Source organism: Gossypium raimondii, chromosome 8 (genome assembly GCF_025698545.1).
Source record: "Gossypium raimondii isolate GPD5lz chromosome 8, ASM2569854v1, whole genome shotgun sequence".
NCBI classification, from domain to species: Eukaryota; Viridiplantae; Streptophyta; class Magnoliopsida; order Malvales; family Malvaceae; genus Gossypium; species Gossypium raimondii.
This window is the reverse complement of record NC_068572.1, coordinates 50,329,110-50,354,516: the sequence shown is the minus strand read 5'-3', so window position 1 is coordinate 50,354,516 and position 25,407 is coordinate 50,329,110. Positions and strand designations below refer to the sequence as shown.

The following is a 25,407-nucleotide window of genomic DNA, read 5'->3' as shown; positions in this document are numbered from 1 at the left end:
TGACATTATTTGGTAATCTTTTTTTTTTTTTTTAAACCTTTCATTTAGTGATCCATTTTTTAAAAAATTGAACTTTTTTTAACTTTTTTTTTTTTTGAAATTTCCAGATTGGGCTTTATTATGAAAATAAAAGTTATTGTTCAAAACTGAAATCAAACCAAATAAACAAAAATAAGATAAAAGAACCTAAAACCCAACACGGCCCAAATCAGATGGCCTTAACCAAAATAAAATCTAGATATTTATAATGAATGTTCTAGAATCGGTCATTAAAGCACCGACCCATTGCCCAATCAGAAGAAGCGTGGGAAACCGTCTTCAGTCTTTTCTGTCATCTCCTTTCATAATGACGATTTCATTTCCAAGGTAAGCCAAAAGAAATCAGTCCGTTTCATTTTCTTGTTCAAAGCCTTTCATTCGTCATTTTTCTTCTCTGGAGACTTCTTCTTCACTTCTCCCATCCAGCCGAGCTTGATCCATGGCATAATCTGGAACTCCCCTATCCAGGTAAAACTCTTCTCCTCTTCTCAATGATTCTGTTGCTATGATATGAGCAAGACCATTTGCGGATCTAGGTATATACTGAAATCTGATGTTTTCAAGTCCATAGATTTCCTGTTGAATGTCAAAAATGTATACTCCCACCATAGATCTATCTTGACTCTTCGATTTACATTTTTTGACTATTGTGAGGGAGTCTCCTTCAAGGATCAAATGTCGCCATCCCCTCCTGATTCCCATTTGAACGCCTTTCCGGCAGGCAATTGCTTCAGCAGCAAAGGCTGATGGAATACCAAAATGAATCTCTGAGTATGAAAAAAGAATAGTACCATTCGAATCTCTGGCCACAATACCCACACCCGACTGATTCTTTCCTTTATCGTATGCGCCATCAAAGTTGATCTTCATGAAACTTTCCTGTGGTGGCGACCATCTCTTTTTCTCTAAGGCACGGTTCAGATCTCTCTTCTCAAGACTATCAATTTCTTTGATGTAACTGATTATAAGATTTGCAACTTCCGTCCCCTTTCTAATTTTACCTTCATGTATTCTTTTGTTTCTGTCGCCCCATATTGCCGAGAGTGCACAACAAAATACGCGACTTTGATCAAGGTTGAGCTGCTCTATTGCCCAGGTAATCCACTGTACAAAATCTTCACAATGATTCCTTAAAATGCACTGAAACGATAATGATCTCCATACCTCCCTTGTAACATGACAGTAACGAAATAAGTGGTTCATTGTTTCAGCTTCTTCTCCACATCGGGGACAGCTCGGATTTACTACTAACTTCCGATGTTGAAGATTCACCTTTGTAGGCAGATAATTCCAAGATAGCTTCCATATTGTAACCTTAATTTTAGCTGGTAGATTCAGGCACCATAGTTTTTATAAAAATTCCCATAGATGGTCTGTAAAGCATAAGCTCTAGGATTGTCAGTCAATTTTTGTAATAATTGATAGACACTTCTGACCGTAAACTCACCCGACCTTTCGCCTCCCCAGATAAGAAAATCATCATGCGGTGTTTGTGCCAGAGGGATTCTGAGGATTCTAGCTGCGTCGTCTTCCAGGAAGGTACTAGTAATCAACTCTTTTTTCCAACTTCTGGTATTATTATCAATCAACTCGCCAACTTTAACATCACGCAAAAAATTAATATCTGATGATAATCTAAAATTAACAGAATCTGGAATCCAAGCATCGCTTATGCAAATATTAGTACCCGTCCCCACCCTCCAACAATGCCCTTTTTTCATTAAGTCCTTTGCTGCCCAAATACTTTTCCATACATACGAACTAGAATTTCCTAACCTGGAATTTAAGAAATTATCATCCGAACTTTTTTTAACTTTATTAATGCGTGGATTGTTACTTCAATCAACATTTAATTATTTTTTAAAATTTCTAATTTTTTAAAATTTCTAAAAGAATATTAATTATATTAAGTATTTTTAAAAATATTTCAAAACTATAAAATATATATTTAATATTTTTAAAATTTTAAAAATTAATTAAATGTCGACATATCATTCACGTATCAATCCACTTGTATGCAATCAACAAAGTTAACAAACTAGCTTTTTTCATCCATTTTGGGTGATTTGACAAAATTACAAGTTTAAGGGTTAAAAGAGGTGAAAAATTAGTTGAAAACTAAATTGATTTTGAAAAAAATTGGAGGGCTTAATAAGTTGCTCTAATTATATGTTTTATCTATGCTGCTATTATTATTTAAATTCAATTAAAATTATTTACAACTTTTCTTTTCTTTTTACATATTAATAAAATAACTCTTTATTAGTAGTAAAATTTTATATACTTTATATTTTCTATGTTTATAAGTATAGACTTTAGAGAAGCATCATAAATATCCTATTGATTAATAAAATACTATCTTCTCTTTGTTCACATATCGGTGCTAGAATGAGGATTCATAGCTGGGACCTCTGATATCCGAATGCCTCTTACTTCTCAATTACTCCAAGACTTTTATGTCTTCAGATATATTTTGCTAGAAATTTTAATTTTAATTCATGGTTAATTATGATTGATTTGATTAACTTGTTTTATTTCTATCTTTTTAGGATGGTTAAAGATTTGATTTCAACATTAATTATGGTTATTGATCTTGGATTTATCAAGCAAAATTTAGATTTATGTTTATATTAATTTGAATTTTAATTCATGATTAATTATGATTGATTTGGTTAACTTCTTTTATTTTCATCTTTTCAATGATGGTGAAAGAATTGATCTCAAGTGTCAATTTTGGTTCTTGATCTTGGTGAAAGATTTTATGCCTAGTAGTTTGCTAATTCACTTTCATTTAACCTGTTCCACGAGAAGTTAGGAATTTGATGGTCAAGTTGAATGTCGCCAAAATCAACTTAGCTTTTCCCATTAAAGGCCTTCCAAATATCGCATTGAATGCAAATGGTTGGTTAACTACTATGACCCAACTTTGATTGTTACTGTGCAATCTCCTTCCTTAGAGTGACCAGGAGGGTAATAGATCCTTTCACCTCGAAGTGTTGGTTTGCAAAACCATATATAAGGCTTGCTTTTCCTAACTACGACTCCGAGAGGTTTAACTTCTGAAAAGTTTTCCAGTGCAATACTTCTACTGCACACCCACTATCAATCAATATTTAGTCAACATCATAGTTCCCAATCTGAGTTGTTACCCCTAGAGGGTCATTAGTTGTATCATTTAGGACTGTAGCTAAATCATTATCTTCAAAAGTTATCTTTCAATCATTGGGAGGGTGAACTCTTTTTGTTGTTGTGTTTATGGAGTAAACATTCCTGGGATTAACTTTTCATTTGTGGGAGAAGGTTGCCTTGTCTACTCCCCCTACTATCACATGGATCACTCCCCTTACGAGTTATTTTCCCTTTGCCTTAGAGTGCTTTTGCTTATCTCTTTTATGATGTAACCTACCATGGGCTTTCCCATCCACAAATTAGGTTAATTGGCCTCTTTGTATTGCACTTTCAACTGCATCTTTGAGGGAGACACATTCCTTGACGGTGAAACTTACACCTTTGAGAAGAGTTTTTCCTTAGGCTTGGTTTTATTAGAGGAAAAGGATCTAGTTTTCTCGAATTTTTTACTTGATTTCAATATGGTGTACTCACCATACGGTCTCCAAGGTCATTTGGACTTATACTCCTTTCCTCTTGCAAAATTGAATTATTTTAAATGAGCATTGTGAGGATAATCTTCAAGTTGTCATTTTCTAAATTTAAAAGATTTTAGGGAAGATTGTTCTCTTTTATTGATTTTTAGGGACTTGTGCATCCTCTCTTTGTCACATCCCAAAATCTGGATTAGTTCGAGTTCCTTCCCTCTCATTATTTTCTAAATAATTCAGCTTAAGTACAATTTCCAATCATTCAATCTAATCATAGCCACACGTTTGGGCCTTAAATCGAGCTTTCGAGGTCCTACAAACAATTTAAAAGTAGCCAGGGATAAATTTGAATAGATTAGAAAATTTTGAGAAAAACATGAAAAATTGGAAAAACAGAGGTCACACGGCCGTGTGACATAGCTCAAATCGTGTGGACCTTCGAAGTAGAGACTCACGCTTGTGTCTCAGCCCGTGTGTTCGTCCATGTGGGTATTCGAAATAGGACTACACAGTTGTGTTGCAGACCGTGTGCCAAACCGTGTGTATATTTGAAGTTGGGTCACACGACTATGTCACAGGTTGTGTGCCAGATCGTGTAACAAATTGTTTTGAGACACATTTCCATGTTATAAATCGTGTCTCAGATCATGTAAAACTTGCACCTAAAATATAAATGACACACAGCTATGTGAGGTGACTATGTGTGACACACGGTCGTGCAATAGCTTGTGTCCCAGGCCGTGTGCTACCAAAATAGCCCATAAAACAAGCCATTTCTATACCAACCCTTGCCCAACAAGTTACACCATTTACACATGCATTCAATTGACCAAAATACTCATTAAACACACATAAAACATACCAAATCAATCAACCTATAACTTCTAACCAATATGCCATTTAAAGGCACCTCAATTCATGCCAACTTCAACTCACATTATAACCTAAACTTACATCATCACATTCACAAACCATTCATCTATTTCAGTCACATATGGCCATACCTCAAGTCATATATTTACATATCAACCAAAAGTGACCAAAGGCATATTCATACTAAGCATTTCAAATCCAAAAAACATATATTCAAAGACAAAACTAAACCAAGTGGACTAAATAACATTAATCACAACACCTATTACATTAAGCCTTATACATGTCATTTATAACCTTAGCCAAATTATTCAAAAACTACCAAATTGATTATTGGATAGTGTGATAGGACTCCGATAAGGTTCCAACTGATCGAGCTGCCAATGATCTACAAAAAAGAGGAAAACAACTACGTAAGCAACTAATGCTTAGTAAGCTCGTATAAGAGAAACTTAAACTTACCGTTCCTCAACATTCAATCATTCAACCATGCTCATTAAATCATATAAGTACTTGACTTTCCTATTCACAACAATCCACATCATTAGTTGAGAGTTTAAAAATATAACATCAAATAACATGACATATATCATGAAATGAAGTTGATTCCTTCATCTTTCTCACATGATTGATTAGTAATCTTTCCCATCCTTTTTCAAGTACCAAATTTACCATTTCATAAGATCATTAACAATAATTACTTTGTATTCATGTCTTTCTATTAACCTTTACTTACCCGTTGAACCATATAGAATTACACCGGATACTCAGGAATACTCACACATAGTGTGCCTTTTCAAGTAATCATGTCTTTTTCAATAACGTTCACACAAGCTGTCAAATAGGCCTGCTCAAACGAGTTGTGGATCGAAATGTTAGCTACACAATGCTGCTCATACAAGTTGTGGAGAATCCGCAACAAATGTAGGACCTCAGCCATCGGTAGGACATCAGAGACCAACACCCGAAACCGTATAAACCCTAATGACATGTCATTTGTATCCTAAGAATTCTTAAGGTTCAGATGGGATTATTTAACCGTCAATTATTCAAAACATCGTGATATTGTCAAGTCAAATTATATTTAACATATTATAAAGAATAATCAATTCAAACAATTATTAATAAGATTATAACTCATACAAACTTACCTCGATAACTATAGTTGCAAAAACAGAGTTGTAAACTAGTTTATGGCTTTAGTTTTTCCCTGATTTAAATCCAGTTGTTGCGTATCTTGATCTAAATAATAATTTCATTCAATTAAGTAATTCAAATAACTTCAAATATCCAATTCAAACCTATAATCCATATTAATGTAAAATTATGAAATTACCCCTAATATTTTAACTTTTAAACAATTTAGTCCCTATGCCCAAACTTACAAATTCACCATTTTTCTAGTAAAAACATACTAGTCGATTTTCCCTTAGGTTTATACCAATCCACATTATTCCTCAATTTGCATGGAATTTTGCTATTTTAACTAATTAACCCTTAAACACAAATTCATCAAAAATCACTTAACAAAATAAGTTTATTTAACAACCAAGTTTGATAATCTATCAATTAAACTCAAAACACATTAAAATTCATCCATAGTAAGTCCCCCAACCTTTAACAGTTATGCAATTTAACCTCCGGGCTAGCTAGACTAAGTTAAAACGAGCAAAAAAACATAAGAATCATTAAAAACGGACATTGAAAACATACCATGCAATATATTCTAGCTTGGTCGAAATCTTCACACCTCCTATAATGGTTTTTCGGTTTTGTCAATACCAAAATGAAAAAGACGATTATTTTTAGTTAGTTTAATTTTAGGTTTATTTAGTAAATTACCAACTTAACCTTTAAGAATCATAAAATTTCACTAAAATCAATCCATAACCTTCCACTAACTTGGAGTATGGTAATATTACCAACTAAATCCTTTAATTTACATTTATAAAGCCATTTAATCCATTTAATTAATAGAAACCATCTTTTGCATCTTTCATGATTTGGTCCTTTTGCCTAATTAAACCATTTAAACTTTAAAATTTCTTAACGAAAATTTAATATGACCTTAAAATAACCCTCTAAACATTAAATAAATATTAAAATATTTACCCACTCATTAGAATTGTGGTCCCAAAAGTACTATTTTGACACCACTAAAAGCATGTATTACATATTGTGTCATTTTGAATGTTGGTATGACTTGATACATATTTTATACCTAATTTTGAGTAATGCTTGAGGTATGAATTAGTAATGATAGAGTTGGATATAAAGTCTATGCTTAAATAATTGAAAATGGTACGTTATAGTGTATGGTATAAGATATGCATGTGGTCTTTGATATGGTGTATATATATGTAAATTTGGCATTGTCAAAGTTAGAAATTGGCAAATAACTTATATAGAATGTTATGGCATTTGAATAGGTGACTTAGGTTGATATGAAATTGATTAATGAGTTTTAAAGGTTGGGTATGTTTAAATGGTATGAAATGGTGCCAAATTGAGGCATATTAGATTGGTTGATTTTGGAAATGGTTAAATGAATGTTTTAGTATGTGTATTGGTTGATTTTGTGTAGGTTAAGTGTGCAAGTAAGTATCGTTTATGCATATTGTTAAATTTGGCATGAAAAATGTACCAAAATTTGAATTTTCTTTTACCATTTTGGCTCAGAGGTATTAGTACATTAAGTAAGAGTATCGGTACTATAACAACCCATTTTTCAGTGGTGTTAGAAATAGTGGTTTCAAGATCATAATTCCAACGAGAGAGGTCATGATTTTTTTAATTAATATTTATGAGTTAAATATAGTATAATAGTGAATCATGAATTAATATATTTTATTAATTGGTCAATTGGTCAAGGTACAAGTGGTACGTACCAAAAGTCAAGTGGTTTTAGAAAATGAGGTATCTGGACCTCCTTTCTATAAACTGAACCCGTGAATATTTTATAAAATATTTAAGGAACTGATATATAGGTGAATTGAAGTTAGTTCAAAAAATTTTAGTGTTTGGATAGTTAATTATGAAAAAATGACTAAATCGTAAAACTATAAAAATTAATCGGTATTGATTTTTAGTAACTCAATGGCTTAATTAATAAGTGATTAAGGTTAAAATTGGTAATTATGCCATAATTCTATAATGGTGGTCGGTTGGTGTGGTTTTCTAACATTAAATATTTATTTTTAATTAAATAATTAAAATGAAAATAGTTAAAACATAAAATAATTAGGAAATGGTCATCACTTTCATGTTTTTTCTTCTCCCAAAACCGAAAAAAACATGGATGAATACTCCAAGGTTCGGCCAAGTTCATGTTTATGCATGTAAGTCTTTTTGAAGTCCGTTTTTCGTAATTTTTATGTTTTTGATGTCGTTGCAACTAGGTCCAGCTAAACCGTATCTCCATTATCAAAACTATTAAAATTTTAAAATGTTTACATTGATGAAAATTTAATATTTTGATGTTTAATGGTATGATTTTGAGCTTAGTTGTGAATAGGGATTAATTTGTTAAGTAAATTTTGTTAGTTTTGCATTTAAGGACTAATATGTAAAATGTTTAACTTAGCATGAAATTATTGAAATTTTTAAGTGATTGAAGGATGATATTGGATGGAATTAGAATCTATTATGTGTATTGGGGCTTAAATGTGAAACTTTTAATAGTTTGGGTTTAGGGACTAAATTGAATAAAGTGTAAAAGTTTAGGGAAAATTTGTAAAATAAAAATTATAAGTCATACTCATTAAAATGAGTATGATAATTTATTTATTTGTAATTTAATAAATTGAATTTAATTATTATATAGATTAAGGATTTAATCATACGGATGATAACAAGAGAAAAGGGAAAATCGTGAATTAGCCCCTACGAGTCAACCGATAGCGTATCTTAGGTAAGTTCTTAGATTAGATATATGTTTATACGTTCATGTTACATGTTGCATGAATTAATTAATTAATTTGTGATTGAATTATTAATATGAAATTGAGAGTATTAACTATTTAAGGTTGATTGTAGGGTGAGTAAGATTTACTTGAAATGTGATGAATGTATATGTAAATATTTATAATTCATGCTATCTTGAATTAGATAAAATTGATATGTGATTGAATATTTAATATCGGATTGTAATGATAAATTGTTTACAATTAAGTATAAAGGTGAAATAGTATGTAATTGGAAATTGATGAATGATTGCGAAATATGAATTATATGATCTTGAAATGGATGTAATGGAATTACAGTCTGTGTACGGATATTATGGAAGTGCCTTTAATTTGTTAATGTGATGAATTCAATTAAAGTGCCCGTTTGAACGTAGTAAATGAAGGGTACGATTGGCATGCTAATAGGGTTATTTGCGCGTTGTACGGGACATATGTGTGATGGTACGAAGATATTACTAATTATACTGGAATCCAACATTTGTTGCGGATTACCGAGTTATACTGGTGTGGTGGAGGGATGTATTGATACTGATTATATGATGCTGACGGGCTTTGCACTTCGATGCTCTGGTGTGTTGTAGTTTGAGCTCTTACGAGTATTCTGGTGTGGTGTAGTTACCCATGTATCTGTATCTGTTTATTATAGTTCGTCGGGCCATATGATGAATATATATGTATTGAATTCATGAATTATTTGGAGATGATATGTTTATATGAATTTTTAAATGTTAAGTGATGAAATTGAATAATTAATAATTATGTATTTAAAAGTTGTTCAAACGATATTAAAACGAATGGAAAGTTTATAGTATGTATGAAACGCTTACGATAAATGCAATATTGGTGACAAAGTTGTGTGTATAAAAGAAATGGAAGATGAATATGAATTGACATGATCAATTGGTTAATACGATTTATATATTGAATCTTTCCTAATTGAATGATACGAAAGTATGTTGTATTGAATGATTGAGAGATTATACAAATGATATGTGAAACACTCACCTTATTGTTGTAAATTTCTTGACAGGAATACATAGTAAATTAGTTATATTTGTTTACTTAATTGTAAACCAAGGTAAGAATTTTGTTTAAGTAATTATGAACTTACTAAGCTATGTAAGCTTAATCTGTTATATTCACTTCAAGGCTCACACTATCAAGTTTCTATTTTGGTATTTTTTGACTTGGTTATTCCAGTTTGTGGCATGTATATAGGGTTTTGAAGTTGTCAAATTTAAGGTTTTAGTTAAATATGTAAATAAGCGAATGTTGGTATATGATGTAAGCTTGTGTTTCATGTTGATCTTGTGATGAATGTGGGGTAAGTAGTAGAATTATCATGTTGATCTTATTTAGTTTGAATATGTTTTGTGTCATTTGAATGGTAGGCATGTTTTGGTTTTGATATCTTACTTGTGAATTGATATGGAAATGGTCATTTACTATTGGTAACTTGTGGTTCTAGAAGTGAGTATAATTGTCTTTGTTAAGTAGCATGAATGAGTGATTTTGGTAACTGGATTTGAAACCTTATTGATGATGAAATAAGTTTCATATGATGATTGCATACTTAGTTATTAATTGTAATAGATAAGATGGTTAATAGATCATGGTTGAACTATGACATGTTTTGTAATGGATTGAGTGAGTTTTATGCAGGTCATATGTGTACCTATTTGTATTTATGAATTAAAATATAGCTTTGGGCATGAAATGAATTTTCAAACTTGTAATTTTTGATCAACTGGATAGAAGTATCAATACTAGGGACCAAAGTATCGATACTTGACCAAATAAACAATGTTTTCAAATTACAAAATGCCAAAATGGTATCGATATTGATTTTGGTATCGATACCTATCACAAAAATATCGATACTTATTTTTTTTGGTATTGATACTTAGCCCAAAGTTTTGCAAAATTTACAATTTGGTCATTTTTCATGCTCGAATTTAATCTATTGTATTTAAAAGCTCAGTTTAGTTCTGTTTTCATTGTTAATAACTAATGTGTGTATTTATATGATCATTAAATGTTTTAAATTACACGTGATTATTCCAGATTTATTCGTAACATCTCGTAGCTCGGGTTCGGCAATCAGACCAGGTATGGGGTGTTACAAGTAGTTAGTGATTTTCTTCAAAATTTTCAAACATCAAACTTTAAAATGGTATCGATACAAAGTTAATGTATAGATATCTTAAAAGAAGTATCAGTATTTTAAGTCTGGTATCGATACCTTTGGTTTAAATTAATTTTTTGAAACATCGAAGTTCATATTAGTATCAATACCTAGATAGGGTATCGATTCTTGATTTGAAAACTTTAAAAATATTATAATTTGGTCCTTTTTCAAGCTCGGGTTAGCAAATGAGCTTTCTTAAGCTCGTATAAATCTCAAAAAAGATTGTATAATGTGATTATGAGTTGTTTTGATGATGATTGCTTGTATTGTAATGTAAAATGATTATTAATTGTTTGTAGTTACTCTAGTAATGACTGTAGCATTTTGTAACTTGGACCCGACGATCAAGCCGGGTAAGGGGTGTTATAGATGACTAGGGTGGTGATTGGACATGTTAATAATTTTGGATGAGACGTGATAGTTGGTATCATAAATGATAGTTAGGTGGGCCCTTGTACAATCTTGGAGTAAGAAGAGTTGTCTTGAGGGATTTTCACGAGAAGTTGTATCGAGAGGTTGGCCACAAGGAATGGTTCTTGGCTTGGTCACAAAAAGTGGATGTTTGAGGAGTCTTTCCAAGGTGTAGGGTATAACAATATTCAAAGGTAACAATGTTAATTTTTAGTATTAAATTTGAATTTTAGAAGTGATTTGATGAAAATTAATTGTTAATATTATTATCTTTGACCTTTCAAGTTTATGTTAATATAATAAATTTAGCCTTAATTGTGAATTGATTTAATTTTGCCTTTTATTTGTTAAATACAAGTGGATCATTATGATTTTTAGAGTTAATTCACTGAATTTTTTATTATAAAAATTCAATGAATGTTAATTTCAAGGTTGTTAACTAATTATAATATTTTATCAAATTAACCCTAAAATTTGAATTAAACACTTAAAAATAAATATTTTTTTATTTTTTAATAAAATAATCACTTTTATCAAATATAAATACGAGTAAAAACAAATATATCGACCACTTAAAAAAAAAGTTAATCTTCTGTATCTTTTATGTCCCTTGACCATTAATCCTCTCGACCTTTTCTTTGAACACATTTTCCATTCCTTCATAAATTCTCTTCTTCATCGATGAGAGGATCACCAAAGAAAATTCGAAGCAAGCGTCCTCTACTTATCCAGATTCGGTTCCGTCACTGGTTTCTGCCGTCGCCAGCTCAATTGGAACGCAAGCTTAGTTGTTTTTTCAAGTATGATAATTGCTCAAGTGTTTTAGGTTTTTCCCCCCCGCGTGTAGTTGATTTAGTATAATTTTCATATAGGGGAAATATGGTGGATTCCTTCCTATGCACATTTTGCTAACCAAGGAACCCGTTACATGTCCCGTGCGACAGATTGGAGGTTGCTTTTAATTTTACATGAGAATCAGCAATGTATACACCGGCAGATGTTGTCATCTAACTTGTGGGGTTCAATTAAAATTTTCAAGATTTGGGGTCCAATTAAAATTTTCAAACTTTTTGTGATTTAACGAGAATTTTCAAAACATTTTTGGGGTCTAATTAAAATTTTCAAAAATTTTAATTTTGGGGGTATTTAAAGTTTTCAAAAAAATTGGGACTTAATGATAAATATTCAAAATTTTGTGGTTAACGTTCCGCCTCTGTATACATATTAATTATCGTTAGCAGTAATGCTAATGTAGCTTGTGCGTTCAAGTTTGTTGTTGACGTACAGTAGATATCTTTGTTCTCATGTTTCAGTTTATTGGATATTAGATATAGAAAAGATCATGCTGTCATTTATACTTCTGCAGGCTGTTGCATTGCTCAATCTTATTTAAGTGGCGCCTTTGACGGAAATGGTGTTCATAATAATCTTATTTAAGGACATTTGAATGGTTTGCCTTCAATACACATCCTTTTGCTTGATTTATAGTTCGTTTTACTATTTTTTTTGGTTTAATTCATGATGTTCTGTAACTTCTGTTGCTATATCGTGCATGAACTTACATTTGACTCTTGACTCCTGGAATTATGGACTGCAAATCTGTAATAAGAAGCTTAGATCGACATGATTAATACTGGTAGCAACTAGTAACTGAATGTGTTGATTTAACTGATCAATCAATCAACTATTGAATAATGATGAATACAATTTCTGTCTCTTAAATTGCATGTTAACTTCTGTACCATACATTTATAATGAGACATTTTGTGCTGCTGAAGGGAAGTTGGAAGGGTGAAGAAAGTTGTACACTGAGGAAGGAGTGCAATCTCCATTTTCATCCAACGTGAGCTGTATTTTATGTATTATAGGTATATTTTATTTTGACAATTGATGCATGTAGGTAATACTTGTATGGCAGAGGTAGGTATAATATTGTGCTTTAGTTTTTATGTAAAGGTGCATTCTCATTGACCGTTTTCATTTTCTATATGCATTAAACAGGTAGCCATCAGATGAGCCTGTTCCAAATGCAACTTCACAAGTTACCAGTGCTGTTAGCTGGTGAAGAGTGGGGCTTGCTTATAAAAAGGAATTAGGTGCTAGCTTCTGAATTCTGTCAAATTCCTTTCTATCAGATGTGGTGGCTTAGGTTGTAACCGTTGTTTGTTTCTGGTGTTTCTGGACATTATGGAAAGTGTAAAGCTGCTTATGTCTTAAAAAGGTTGGTGCTGGTTTCAGAAGTGTTCTTGTTTGTTGATGTCTGTTTGGCTGAAAATAAACCATTTGGTGATTGCAGGCAGTGTGCTTCATTGTGATGTTATGAGGAAGAATAAAAGATTCTTAAGAAGTGCTTCCTCTCTGGAATGCCTGATTCAAAGTTGGACTTGAGAAAGAATTACAACTAAAATCCCATCCTACTAAAGGGTGGCTTCTGATTGCATTCAAGTCCCCGTCTAATACTGTTTCACTATGTTCATATGTCACTCTCTTGTTTTCTTGCTTGTTAAAGTTGCAGTGTTTATGATGGAATTTTGATTATTCATGTGACTTTCAAAAGCATTTCGTATTGGATTGCCTATTTTCTTAAACTCTGTGACTTCTGTTAATATTGCTCCTGTTGCCATGATGTTAAAATTTCCTGATATTCGTTTCAGAGCATACTAGTCCAGCTTTGTTTCTGTGTCTTACAATGCTATATTCTGCAGTGGCAAAACTATTAAGCTGGACAATGTTACTTTCCATCAGTATGTGAATCTTACTAGATTCAAGTCAGAAAAGACTGTTAGTTTTGTGCCACCAGATGGTGATTTTGAATTGATGAAGTTTGTGGTTTAAGTTTGTGTTATTTAGTATGTAAGGTCAGTCACATAGAAGTTTGTTACTTAAGATAATTGTGAATGATAAATTCTATATCTATCTATAGTTCGCTTCGAAGACTACCAAGGTGTGTTCATTATTTGCTTGCTATGTTACTTTTAGAATGCTTTTGTTGATCATGGAGCCATTTGAACCAAGTAATCCAGTTAGATTGTGAAAACAAATGCTTAGTGGTGCAATCTCTATCTATTCCCTTTTATATTGGTGACGCCTGATCATATTTCTATGTTTCTTGCACTCTAAAACTGTTTTATATAGACTTTTTAATATTCTTTTTGACTTGATGGACGCATAGGTACTGTTTCACTGAGGGTGTTAGTCTTCCTTTCCAGATATTGCCAACAATTAAGGAACTTGGTCAAACATTGATGCAAGTAAATGTTAAGGTTTATAATCATACATTTTGAAATTGTCCATATTTGGAAGTTTGTGGTTCTGTTGGCTTATTTATATTAATATTTCAGGTTAAAAGCGTCTTTGGAGTAAAAATGTTTGCACTTGTAGTTATCAGAATTCCTGTCCCAAAACAAACAGTGAAACAAGTTTCCAAGTCACATCAGGTTGAGCAAAGTATAATGCTTCCTATTGATAGCTTGCTCTGGAAGTAAGTGCTTAGTTTGTTAATATGCAATGTGGGTGCCAAAGCCCCAACCTCAATCCTGTTCCTGCACCCATCTCTTCGGAAATTACCCAATGAGTTTATTGTCCTTTACTGCTCAGTAGTTTTTTCATGCCTGCGGTTTATATCTAGATTGACTTCTGCAGTTGCTAAGTGTTAAAATTCATGTGATTCTCTAGGATAAGAAAATTCCCGGGACAAACAAAGCCGACCTTGAGTGCAGAAGTTGAGTTAATTTCCATGATGGCTGAAAAGAGATCTTGGATGAGACCACCAATTCAGATGGAATTTGAGGTGCCTAAATAGATTGCTATCTTACTGCTCAATCATGTTGAATCCATTTTGCTTTAGTTTTAATTTCTCTTGAAAAATATAGAAAAAATGTTGTTCTTGAAACTATTCTCCTAGTTTTTTGATGTACTTATTACCCTCATTATCTGTAATCTTTATCATTGATGCTGTAGATTCCTTTTTACCCTTCAAAGATTGCTGAATTTTCATGTATGTTAGATGAATAGGAAATAGGGAATCAGCGTTGCTACCAGGAATTATTGGATGATCAATGGATTATGAAGGGAACTAAGGTCTTATTTGGTTCTCAATGAACATCTTGGACAACAAAAACTGATTATTTGTGTATCATGAAATTGCTGAAGAACATAAATTCTAGGTGAATTAAAAGAGGGGATATTGACACCCTACCATGCTTTTGCAAAACACGTGTCTTAATGCCTTCTGGTGAAAGAAATACAGATGAAACTTATCCCAAAATTTCCTCTCAGTTTCCAATGTTTACAGCCTCTGTAAGCATACCTATATATTCTGAACGTATTTTGTAATTCTTGTAGCTGAAGATGCTATTGTTGACTTCATAATGTCACAGGTATGGGAGAAGAGTGGGTTGGCCATATTACCAAGGGCAGGGCTGGCTCATATTTGATCAGGTGCTAGTAGCTTGGGGTAGCTACTGTGAGATTGTATCCACATGTAACTTGAACCATGATAAAGTGGAGGTTTTTGCCCAGTAAAAGAGCATAAAGCATAGCCCATTTCAAGCATATTCCATAATTTTAAGCATCATTCTTAGTGTTAGCTCCATTATCAAAGTGTCTGGGAGATATCAGGTGCAATGTTTTGGTAGGTATCATAGATGGTTGAATGGTGTGGCCAGGTAAGGCGTGGATACCCGAGTCATGTGTTGACTACAGAAATTGAGATTGTTGTTGTCATTGATATGGTTAGAGCTTATCTTATCCATTTTCCCCTCTTTTAGATAAATTATGTACAACACCCATTAAATTCATGGCAGTTACATACATCTGTATTTCAGCAAAGCAACCATCCGTCGAAGTAATGCATTGTCTGTTATGTTTTGCCCTTTTCCTTTTCGTCAAAGATGACGCCAATACCATATCTATCACATGCAGCCTACTAACTTTCCTTGCCTCTTAAAGAACGAGGTAATAAATAACACAAACCACAATTAAAATGATAAGTATTTTTTTTTTTTGGACTCTTAACAAAAATTCACTAATGTAAGTGCTTGAATGTGTCAATTTGGATGTTAAATTATCATTTAATGTCTATAAGACTGAAACTTCGAATTAAAAATGTTGCTTGAAATTTTTACCCTCAAAATAATCACATTCGTACGTGTTGAAATCCGGCAGTTGGCTCCCCCACGACAAAATCTAGGGGCAAAAAAGGTGCACCTGGAAATGTATGAAAACCCTAAATAAATAAATAAATGAATAACAAAAACCCTACTTTAAGGTGGATAATTATAATAAGGAAATGTTATATTAATTTAATTTAGATGTTGAGTTTTTTAATTCCAATGGTACTCTTCCTTTTTGGAGTTGGCACTTCTTTCAGTTCTTGAAGTAGATAACTCATACAACTCTTGAACTTAACTCCTTCGAGTTATTTTCTCCAACACTTCTTCGCAATTTCAGTTGAGTTTCAAATTACACTTCTTCTTTCTTTTCATTTTTTCCCTATTTCATCAAACTCTGAGAGAAAGAATCTCTTGTTTTTAGAAAGAAAAAGAAAAAGAAATGGAGTCGAGAGAAGTGCAGGGAGCGGCAGCGGGGGGAAGGGGATTACAGGCACAACAAGCGCAGCAGATGGTAATAGGACCCACGTCTTCATCGTATCCGTCCAACTCCACCTTGATCACCTCCAATCAGACGGCTAATATCCCTCCTTCTTCAGCTCATCGTTTCTCTTTCAACCCCTTAACTTCGCCGCCTCAGCACCATTTACAACAGTTTCATCAACAGCATCATCATCATCAACAACATCATCAAAACCAACAACCACTCAAGCCGCTTCATTCTTTGAACTCCGTCGCCTTTGATGGATCGCCGCAATTTCAGTACAATACAGAGCCCACCATTAAAAAGAAGCGAGGTAGGCCTAGGAAATATGCTCCTGATGGTAACATTGCTTTACAATTGGCACCCACTACCCAAATTCCTAGTCACTCCGCCAATCACGCTGGTAACGACTCCGTCGGTTTACCAAGTGTTGGTGCTGCCGCTGAACCGCCTCCTAAAAGGAATCGTGGAAGGCCGCCCGGTTCTGGGAAAAGACAGATCGATGCATTAGGTAACTCTTAATCTCAGTGTCAAATGTTATATCTTCTTCTTTCATCATAATTCGTTGTTTAAATTTTGTGCGTCTGTTTCTCTGGTTAGGTGGAGTTTCAGGGGTGGGATTTACTCCTCATGTGATCACCGTGAACACCGGTGAGGTGAGTGGTGTATATATAATTTGTAACGATGGTTGTTTTAGATGGAATGGAGAATGTGTGAAGTTTTCTTGGTCTTAAGGGATTTATATTGGGAGATGATTAAATTCTCTTATATTGTGTTTTCAAATGTTTTAAGCTAGCATGAAAGAGTGTCTTCAGACCCTTTGTAATACAACTGGAATTATGGATATGGAAAATATTGCATAAAAGCAACTCATCCTATAATTGCTAATCAGAGCACCATGAAGTAATTAAGATCTAAATACTGAATTGAGCAATGTAAAATATGTAGAGCATGTGGATCCTAGCTTGAGTCATGTCATATTTACGCCTTTTATATGCTGTTTCATAAATTCATTGTTGGAGGAACTTCTCTGTTTATCAGCCTTAAATTTTATTGCTTGCCAATAAACGTGCAATGCTATTGTATTTGCAGAGGTTCTGATTGATCATGTTTGTAATTCTTGAACGTTATTTATGATGTTCCTTAATAGTATAGCCTTTTCATGTGTAGGATATAGCATCAAAGATTACTGCTTTTTCACAGCAAGGGCCACGCACGATCTGTATTCTCTCTGCAAATGGTGCTGTCTGTAATGTTACACTCCGCCAGTCTGTATTATCTGGTAGTATGGTGAAATTTGAGGTATTTTTAACATCAATATAATATCCATCTGATAAACTAAGTTTGATCTTGAATGAAATCATCTGGTTAGGACCTTGGCTTAAGTTGGACTGCTTACATATTTACAGGGCTGCTGAAGTTTAAACTTTCTGCACTTTCCTTTAACATAAAAAGGCATTTCCTGTCTCCCCATGTATGTGTTTGTGAGCTTGTGTGTATATGTCCACAATGCACACACACATCTGTTGGTGTCTTTTTTATTTTAGAGAATAATCTATTTACTTTTTGCAACTTTTAGATGCATTTTAATTTAACCTATCATAAGTTTTTTGTTGCATGTTAGTATCTCAGTCTGAAAGCAAATGAATTAGTTCAGAAGAAAAGGAACTTATGAATGTGAATACAGATCTGCCAAGAGACTAATGCTCATACCTTATGTCTTGTCTTTTTGGCTTAGTGAAGAACAATGTCTAAATGACTTTGTTGCTTGTTGCTTGCGAGACCACTGTTAGATTTTAAGTTTTGAGGTAAATCCTCAGTTCATGATTTATTTCATCTATTCCATGACCAGAACAGGGGGGGGGGGATACTTGTTGCACCACGATTTTGAATCAAAAGAGATTTTAATAAATGGAAAATCCATTCACTCTATCAATAACCCAATGAAAAGACTGAATAATACTGGGAAAATAGTTAACAGAGTAGGTCAGTTATTGGAAGGATTTTTATTGTTAATGTCATCTTGTTGATAACAGTGGATTTTTGTGTTCATTTTGCTAATTGGCTCTTTTGATGTGCAGTTCTGTTAGATGAACTTGTTGGTTTTAGATACAATTATTAGGTTTAGAGCTAACATTTCATGTCAGGTAACAAATGGGTTTACCATTACCATCATTTAGTGACAGCAGCAGCAATATTTCAAACAAAAAAAAACAAAAATAATGCTTAGCTGCCTCCATTTGGAGGTATAAAAGAGAATTGATGTGAGAACTATTCTTGAAGCAAAACCAACTAGAAGACAGCATGTATGAAAACCTTATATTGGAAATCCATGTACCAGAACACAATACAAGCAAGCCCATATAAGGTGCAATCTTGAGTCACTGGTGTCATATGTACTGCTGTTTAAAGTCAAATTATTGATGATCCTCCATTTATACTAGCTAGTCAAATAAGTTTGATTTGAAAGAAAGAGAGGAACAGGTGAGTGCATGTGTGAGAATGAGATCACGTTATAGTTGGATGATTGGCATGTATAGGTTGTTGAGGTCAACTGAAGAATATAAATTGAAGTAGGCTAGTAATGCCATGCAGCCATGGGTTGTTTGTTCTTTTCAGTCACAGGTTTTTCCCCTTGAGTTTACTTTCTGAGATTTATATAGCTAATGGTATGGAAAGACATGTATAAAGCTGAAATCTCAGCATTACATGGCTATAGACACATGAAATATTCTCAAGCTGAAATGGTCCATGCAGTTTTAGCAGTTTGAATTATAATATTTTATCAATAATGTGCAATTTAGTTATGGCAATATATATTTTTTCTAATTGCAGGGCCGATATGAAATTATTTCTTTATCAGGTTCGTTCTTGGTTTCTGAAAACAGTGGTAGTTGCAGCAGGACTGGTGGATTAAATGTTTCCTTGGCTGGGTCTGATGGTCGAGTGGTAGGTGGTGGAGTTGTAGGCGCACTACAGGCAGCATCACCAGTTCAGGTATATCTGATACTTATACTAAATCTCGTAACGGTATGATAGAATTTTTGCTGCATTCACATCTCAGAAGACTAGTAGTTTCAGTTTAAATATGTGCATTTCAGACACCATGCAACTGGGTAATCATCCGGGTACTAAGGGGGTTGCTTCTCATGGCATGACATAAATGTATTTCATTCTTGTTTTCTATCTCCTGCCAGGTCATTGTTGGCAGCTTTATTGCGGATGGGAGAAAACAGAACTTAGATGTTTTCAAAACGGGACCTCTCATGCCAACGTCAAATATGCAAAACTTTGGGGGTCCAGGGACAGCAGGTAGTTCTCCGTCGCAAGGTGGGTCAAGCGAGTCTTCTGATGAAAACGGTGGTAGCCCTCTTAATGGAGGGTCTGGATTCTATAGTAATTCGGCTCCTCCATCCATGCATAATAATAATATGCAAATGAATCCACAAATGAACTCACTTTGGCCTGGCCACACTCAACAATGAAGATGCCTGCTGCATTCTGAATTAAACAGTTGAGCGCTTGGGGCTCGGGCATCAACTTGGTGACTGTTCTTGCATCGAATATGCAACACCCTTAGCTGTCAAACTGGGAAAGAATGGTGGAGAATCAATTTTCTTATAGATCCAGTCTTTTGTTCTTTCTTGTTGAGTAGTTTTTTAAGTTTTCTTCACCTCACTAAAAAATGACTGCTTTTGACACCTTTTTCTTTAGAATCTCAAATTTACTTTGGTCAGAGTGTTTGTTCCTCCTCTTCTTCTGGTTGGTGCTTTTAGAGTTTAGATGTAAGACTCGTTTTTATGGATCTGAATATGATAGGAGTCTTCTATAGTTCTCAATGGGATTTGTTGTCACCATTGACAATGCATCTATATCAATTATTACACTTACTCCAACAATAATTAGGCACTGTGCAAATGGGTTATTATATTCAGCCCAACTGATACAGCCCAGTCCGAAGATGAAGCAACAAGAAGCATTGGGTTCTTGGGGGGCAATGACCAGAAAAGCTGCTTAATCATTTGTGCGATCTGTTGGGTTAATTAATTATAAATGGCGGTTCCCTTTTGGTTAATAATACGACTTAGATTCAGTGGTTTGCATAATTGCTAATTACTTTTTGGTCAATGGTAAACATGATGTACTTTGGAACTTATAATAAGTACTGTTGATAGGTTCTCAGGACAACATCATTTCTTAGTATTTCTATCTTAAACTTCATTTTCATGTCTGGGTTTGCTATTATATTATACATTAGATTTGGTATTTTATGCATTTTGAGCACCCGTTAATGTAATAAAATCAAATCAAGTGAAGACATTTTGTGGGTTTATTCTATCATCACTGTCATTGGAAACAAACAACCACCACAATAATAATAAAATTCTTGGAAATAATTAGGTCGTTAGGCTTAATCAAACAAGGGGAGTTTTCTTGTGAGAATAGGTCAGCTCTTGTTTGTAGAAAACCAGGTAATTTCCTTATAATAAAAATGTTCCACCACATCTAAACTACTTTATTTATGTCGTTAAGCTAAAATCTTATCATTTTCTTGGTGTTGTTAATTAGCATAATTAGTAGGAAACTTTGACTCTATTTGTAATTACAAAAAATAATTGGTATGAGATACTAGTTGATGCTGTGGGCAAGGCTGGGGCATTTTCTCATAATAAGGGGCAAGATATATATATAAAGATTGGCACCTCCTTAATAACATACATATTCTTATTATTATAAATATTCATGTTTCTAGTTTATAGAATAATCTTTAATTATATTATATGCAACTAAAATAATATTTTATTTTATCCAGCAATATATTAAATTTCTAGATAATCCGTTCCTCTTTATTATAACTATTCAAACTATGAAACATACTTGTAACATTTCCATTCAATCTAACACTACTATTGGGATATATATATACATATTAGAGTAGAGGTCTGCATGTTTTATTTGTTTTACGGTTTAACATTAATTATGTCTAAGTTGAAATGGTATTCAAGTAAAGTGTTCTTAATAACTACAACTCCAAAATTTGAATTTAAATAGCTACAATCAAAGCATCTTTTATATGAATACAACTTGCGGAAATGAAAAAAAAATCCCGGATTTTGCTTAAAAGAAAATATTGTGGGCATCTTGTGATTCCAGAAATTTACGAAACTTGTTTGAATGATTTCTCCCATTAAGCCAAAATTAAGCACAATGAGAACAATCTGCTTTCAACTGCTGATAGTTGGCGTACGGCAAAGCGAGCATTTTGTTTCTCCACGATGGAATTCAAAGTGGAGATAAGAATAAATTCAGTCACACATAGATATATAGTTTATATTTTATATATTTAAAGTCAGTCCACTATTAAAAGAATACCTAACTCAGTGATTAAACAGACTAATATGAAGATGATGAAGAAGAGGCTGTAATCGTAAGCAAGAAAGGAATCAGCATCAAAGATGGATAAACAACACCTTTATTATTTTATAAAAAATAAAAAAAGGCCTACCCCAAGCTTCCAATCCCTATTATTCTTAAACTTCTCATGCTGTATCTATGACTATATTATATACATATATGTTAAATCATCATCGTAAGGCTATATATCGCTTTATAAAAGAAAGGATTTGCATATGTTCTTGTATTGAGCCTGTTAAATTACTTGCTCTAATATAAATGACGACTGATAACAAGCTTTTCACTACCTACACAACCATGCATATATATATATATATATATATATATATCCTTTCCCATGCTACAGATTCATATTTTTAAAGCCATTTCCAAACTGTTGTGATTCATTATAATCACCAAAAATAATATTTGAATATGAAGACACTACTGTGGCTTTATATTATTTAATATGCAAAAAAAAAAAAAAAGTTTGTATAATTAAAGACTGCTTCATGAGTTGATTATTAATTCATAATTTAGTATACAGCTTGTAGTTTATTTAGAGACTACAAATTGACATTTCTTGTGAGGAAATAAAATTCGTCATCCATCCCTGGAACTACAATAAGGTTGTCTCGAAGGACAACATTAATCTCCATTCTTATAGTACCCATTCCCACCCTAAATGGGTGTCCAAATTTGTCACAAAACAACATTAATGGAGTCTGAGTGGACAAGCCACAAATTGCAAAATATACTGCAATTATATATATATTGGATCACCCTACATAGGTAAGTCACCTATAAGCTAATTAGTTGATGTAGATTTGAGAGGGTTATTTGAAGAAGAAATGGAAGGTAGCTAGTTTTGTGATGTGTATTGATATAGTTGAAAAGATTTGGAAGAGAGGAAATGTGATGCAATAGAAAAATAGAAGGGGCTTGTTCCCAAGAGAGCTGTGTAGGAAGGTAATTGAACTTCAATGCAAAAGCAAAAACTGATATGTTGTGTGAGGCACAGGCACCCATTAGAAACAATTAAGAAGAAATTAATCCCCCCCCAAGTGACGAAACCTTTGCTCTTAATTTACTATAATTTTATACTGTTTTATTTATTATCTACTGAAAACTATGCAAACATAACACAATCCCATGTTACCAAATCCTGCAAGATTTACTTTGGAAAGCCTGTGAGTACTTTCCATTACAAGGAATATATATATATATATATGTTGTGTCTGAAACATATATAGAAGATGAAACAGATTGATATGTGATGCAATTTAAAGAAAAGAATGAAAACCCTAGTTGACCTGTTAGTAACACTGGAATTCAGTGACTGATATTATCCAACAAGAGTTAAATTAATACATCATCAAACCATTTCTTATAGGGAGAAAGAAGAAAGTCCACCATGAACAAGAGAAAGGACTATTTCCAGAAATTATAGATTCCAAAATCAGAAAAAGAAAAATACTAAAACAAAGATCAAAAAGGGAAAAAAAAAAAACTAAGATTAACATCAACATCAGAGGAAGTGGGAGAAGAAGAAGAAGAAGCAGCATGATAATGATGAGGATGATAAGTAGTCCATGAATTTCCTGACCTTTATGATCCAAGAATCCCGATTATATCACCAATGAAACCCGCTTTTGAGCAGTTTTTAATTTTCCGTCCAAAGCTCTCATTTTGACCCAAGCTTGATCTCAAAACGGGGGTCGACCACCTGAATTTCCAGGCCATCCTTCAACAGGTAACTGCACATTAGGCGGCATATTCAGAGGCAAATTCAAGAAAGGCAACCCACCAGCCCCACTTCCCCCATCACCAAACATGTTATTTCCACCACCGCTTCCTCCGCCACCGCTGCCGTTTTGCATCTGCAACTGGTCATCCTCTTCTAAAGGCAGCCTTTCATAGGCCACATTTGTGAACGATGCAGCTATGACAATAACAGGCCCTGCCGTCATCAGTTCCCCAACTACACTTCCTCCTACAACCTGGCCTTGCCCGCCAGCCAAATAGATTGTTAAGCTCGTAGCACCTGGAGGAGCTGGCGGTGGCAAAAACGAACCCGAAAGTGATAGTATTTCAAATCTGCCATGAAGGGTAACTACAGCCCCAGCTGCAGCTGGTTGCCTAATGCTCACGTTGGTCACCGTACCGCTTCCACTCAGTATGCAGATTCCCCTTTGCCTTCTCCGAGCGTAGTTGGCAACACAGTCAAACACATCACAGCCATTCCCAACTTCAAGAATGTGAGCTCGGAGCGTGTTTGCACTCTCCCTTGTGATGATGACTGGAGGCTTGGGTTTGTTCTTGGAACCTGGAGGACGACCTCTGGGCCTACGGGCAACAAGGTCACCCGCACCCGAGTTGCCCGCGTTGACTAAATCCAGGGCTTGGCGTGAACCATCGTCTCGGTGATGGTCAGCTGACCCATAGTGACCACCAACACGGTTGTTGGAAGCTTCTTGTTCTTCCGGTTCAGGTTGGTGTTGGAGGTGAAGGTCCGGTCTATGAAGCTGATGAAAATAGCGAGAAGCAGTGCCTAAATCAAGATCAGCCATGCCAGCATCAAAGGACGACACAAAATAAGGAAAAACAAAGGATTAAAAATATTTTCCCCTTTTTCTTTAAAAAAAAGAAAATTATATATAAAATTATGGGGTTTAGATTAAAAACAGTTTTGGGGTGGAGGATTTGTTTATTTTAAGGAAGGAAAAAGAAAGGGCCTCTCTGGGACTCGAAGAAAACAAAAGGATTTGAATAGCTACAGCAATAAAAAGGGTGGGGTTTATTTTTCTTTTCTATTTTTTAAGAAATTAAAAACAACAAGAGGGAGGGGTTGGAGTACAGAGAAAGGGAAGGGGAAGGGGGAAGATGAAGGAGAAAGATGATATATGATCAAACAAAGTCTCTTAAAAAACGCAGTCATTCCTCACTCCTCAATGCTTAAACCTATATACATAAAATAATACGGTTGAGAAATTCTTTTATTTGCTTTTTTTCTTCAGTGGTGGATGCCATTCCTACTCTCATTATTGGAGCGTGCAGCTCACATATCATTAAAATTTTCTCACTTAAACTATTTATTTTTGTAGATTTATTTCATGAAATTCCTTTTAAATTACTGTTATAAATAAAAATAGTTACATTACTGATGTCCAAACAATTTACCAATTAAATTAACTTCTATAATAATTAATTATATCATCAAAATCAATTAATAGAAAATTAAAGAGAAATGATTTATGAAACAGAAAAGTCACATTCTCTTGTATTTTTATCAATTATTTAATGTTATTTTAATATTTTTTATGTCATTGGCACATCATTTTAA

The 25,407-nt window shown here is 33.6% G+C and overlaps 3 protein-coding genes and 1 pseudogene across 4 annotated transcripts; 2 read left to right on the top strand and 2 right to left on the bottom strand.

Moving 5' to 3' along the window:
* Positions 1 to 154: 154 nt before the first annotated feature.
* Positions 155 to 2,407, bottom strand: LOC128043148 (uncharacterized). The gene has a single exon (XM_052635409.1). The coding sequence runs from the start codon at positions 1,240 to 1,242 to the stop codon at positions 421 to 423; it is 822 nt and encodes a 273-aa protein (XP_052491369.1). The 5' UTR covers positions 1,243 to 2,407; the 3' UTR covers positions 155 to 420.
* A 10,579-nt stretch (positions 2,408 to 12,986) lies between these two features.
* LOC105791941 (AP-2 complex subunit mu-like) lies at positions 12,987 to 15,905 on the top strand (annotated as a pseudogene).
* Positions 15,906 to 16,377: 472 nt separating this feature from the next.
* LOC105791937 (AT-hook motif nuclear-localized protein 13) lies at positions 16,378 to 20,509 on the top strand. Of its 2 annotated transcripts, XM_012620252.2 has the most exons (6): positions 16,378 to 16,525; positions 16,611 to 17,181; positions 17,271 to 17,326; positions 17,841 to 17,972; positions 19,506 to 19,667; positions 19,868 to 20,509. In XM_012620252.2, the coding sequence occupies exons 2-6, from the start codon at positions 16,629 to 16,631 to the stop codon at positions 20,153 to 20,155; spliced, it is 1,191 nt and encodes a 396-aa protein (XP_012475706.1). In that variant the 5' UTR covers positions 16,378 to 16,525; positions 16,611 to 16,628; the 3' UTR covers positions 20,156 to 20,509. The 2 variants fall into 2 exon arrangements, with proteins under 2 accessions (XP_012475706.1, XP_012475705.1); XM_012620251.2 differs by having other exon boundaries at positions 16,461 to 17,181.
* Positions 20,510 to 23,380: 2,871 nt separating this feature from the next.
* On the bottom strand, positions 23,381 to 24,998 carry LOC105791938 (AT-hook motif nuclear-localized protein 23). Its single transcript, XM_012620254.2, has one exon. It carries the CDS (start codon positions 24,632 to 24,634, stop codon positions 23,771 to 23,773), a length of 864 nt encoding a protein of 287 aa, XP_012475708.1. The 5' UTR covers positions 24,635 to 24,998; the 3' UTR covers positions 23,381 to 23,770.
* Positions 24,999 to 25,407: the final 409 nt, after the last annotated feature.

Coding starts and splice junctions, on each gene's coding strand:
- LOC105791938 (XM_012620254.2), bottom strand. CDS start 24,634: ATGGCTGATCTTGATTTAGGCACTGCTTCTCGCTATTTTCATCAGCTT.
- LOC128043148 (XM_052635409.1), bottom strand. CDS start 1,242: ATGAACCACTTATTTCGTTACTGTCATGTTACAAGGGAGGTATGGAGA.
- LOC105791937 (XM_012620252.2), top strand. CDS start 16,629: ATGGAGTCGAGAGAAGTGCAGGGAGCGGCAGCGGGGGGAAGGGGATTA. Junction 17,182..17,270: donor AAGACAGATCGATGCATTAG/GTAACTCTTAAT, acceptor TTCTCTGGTTAG/GTGGAGTTTCAGGGGTGGGA. Junction 19,668..19,867: donor AGGCAGCATCACCAGTTCAG/GTATATCTGATA, acceptor ATCTCCTGCCAG/GTCATTGTTGGCAGCTTTAT.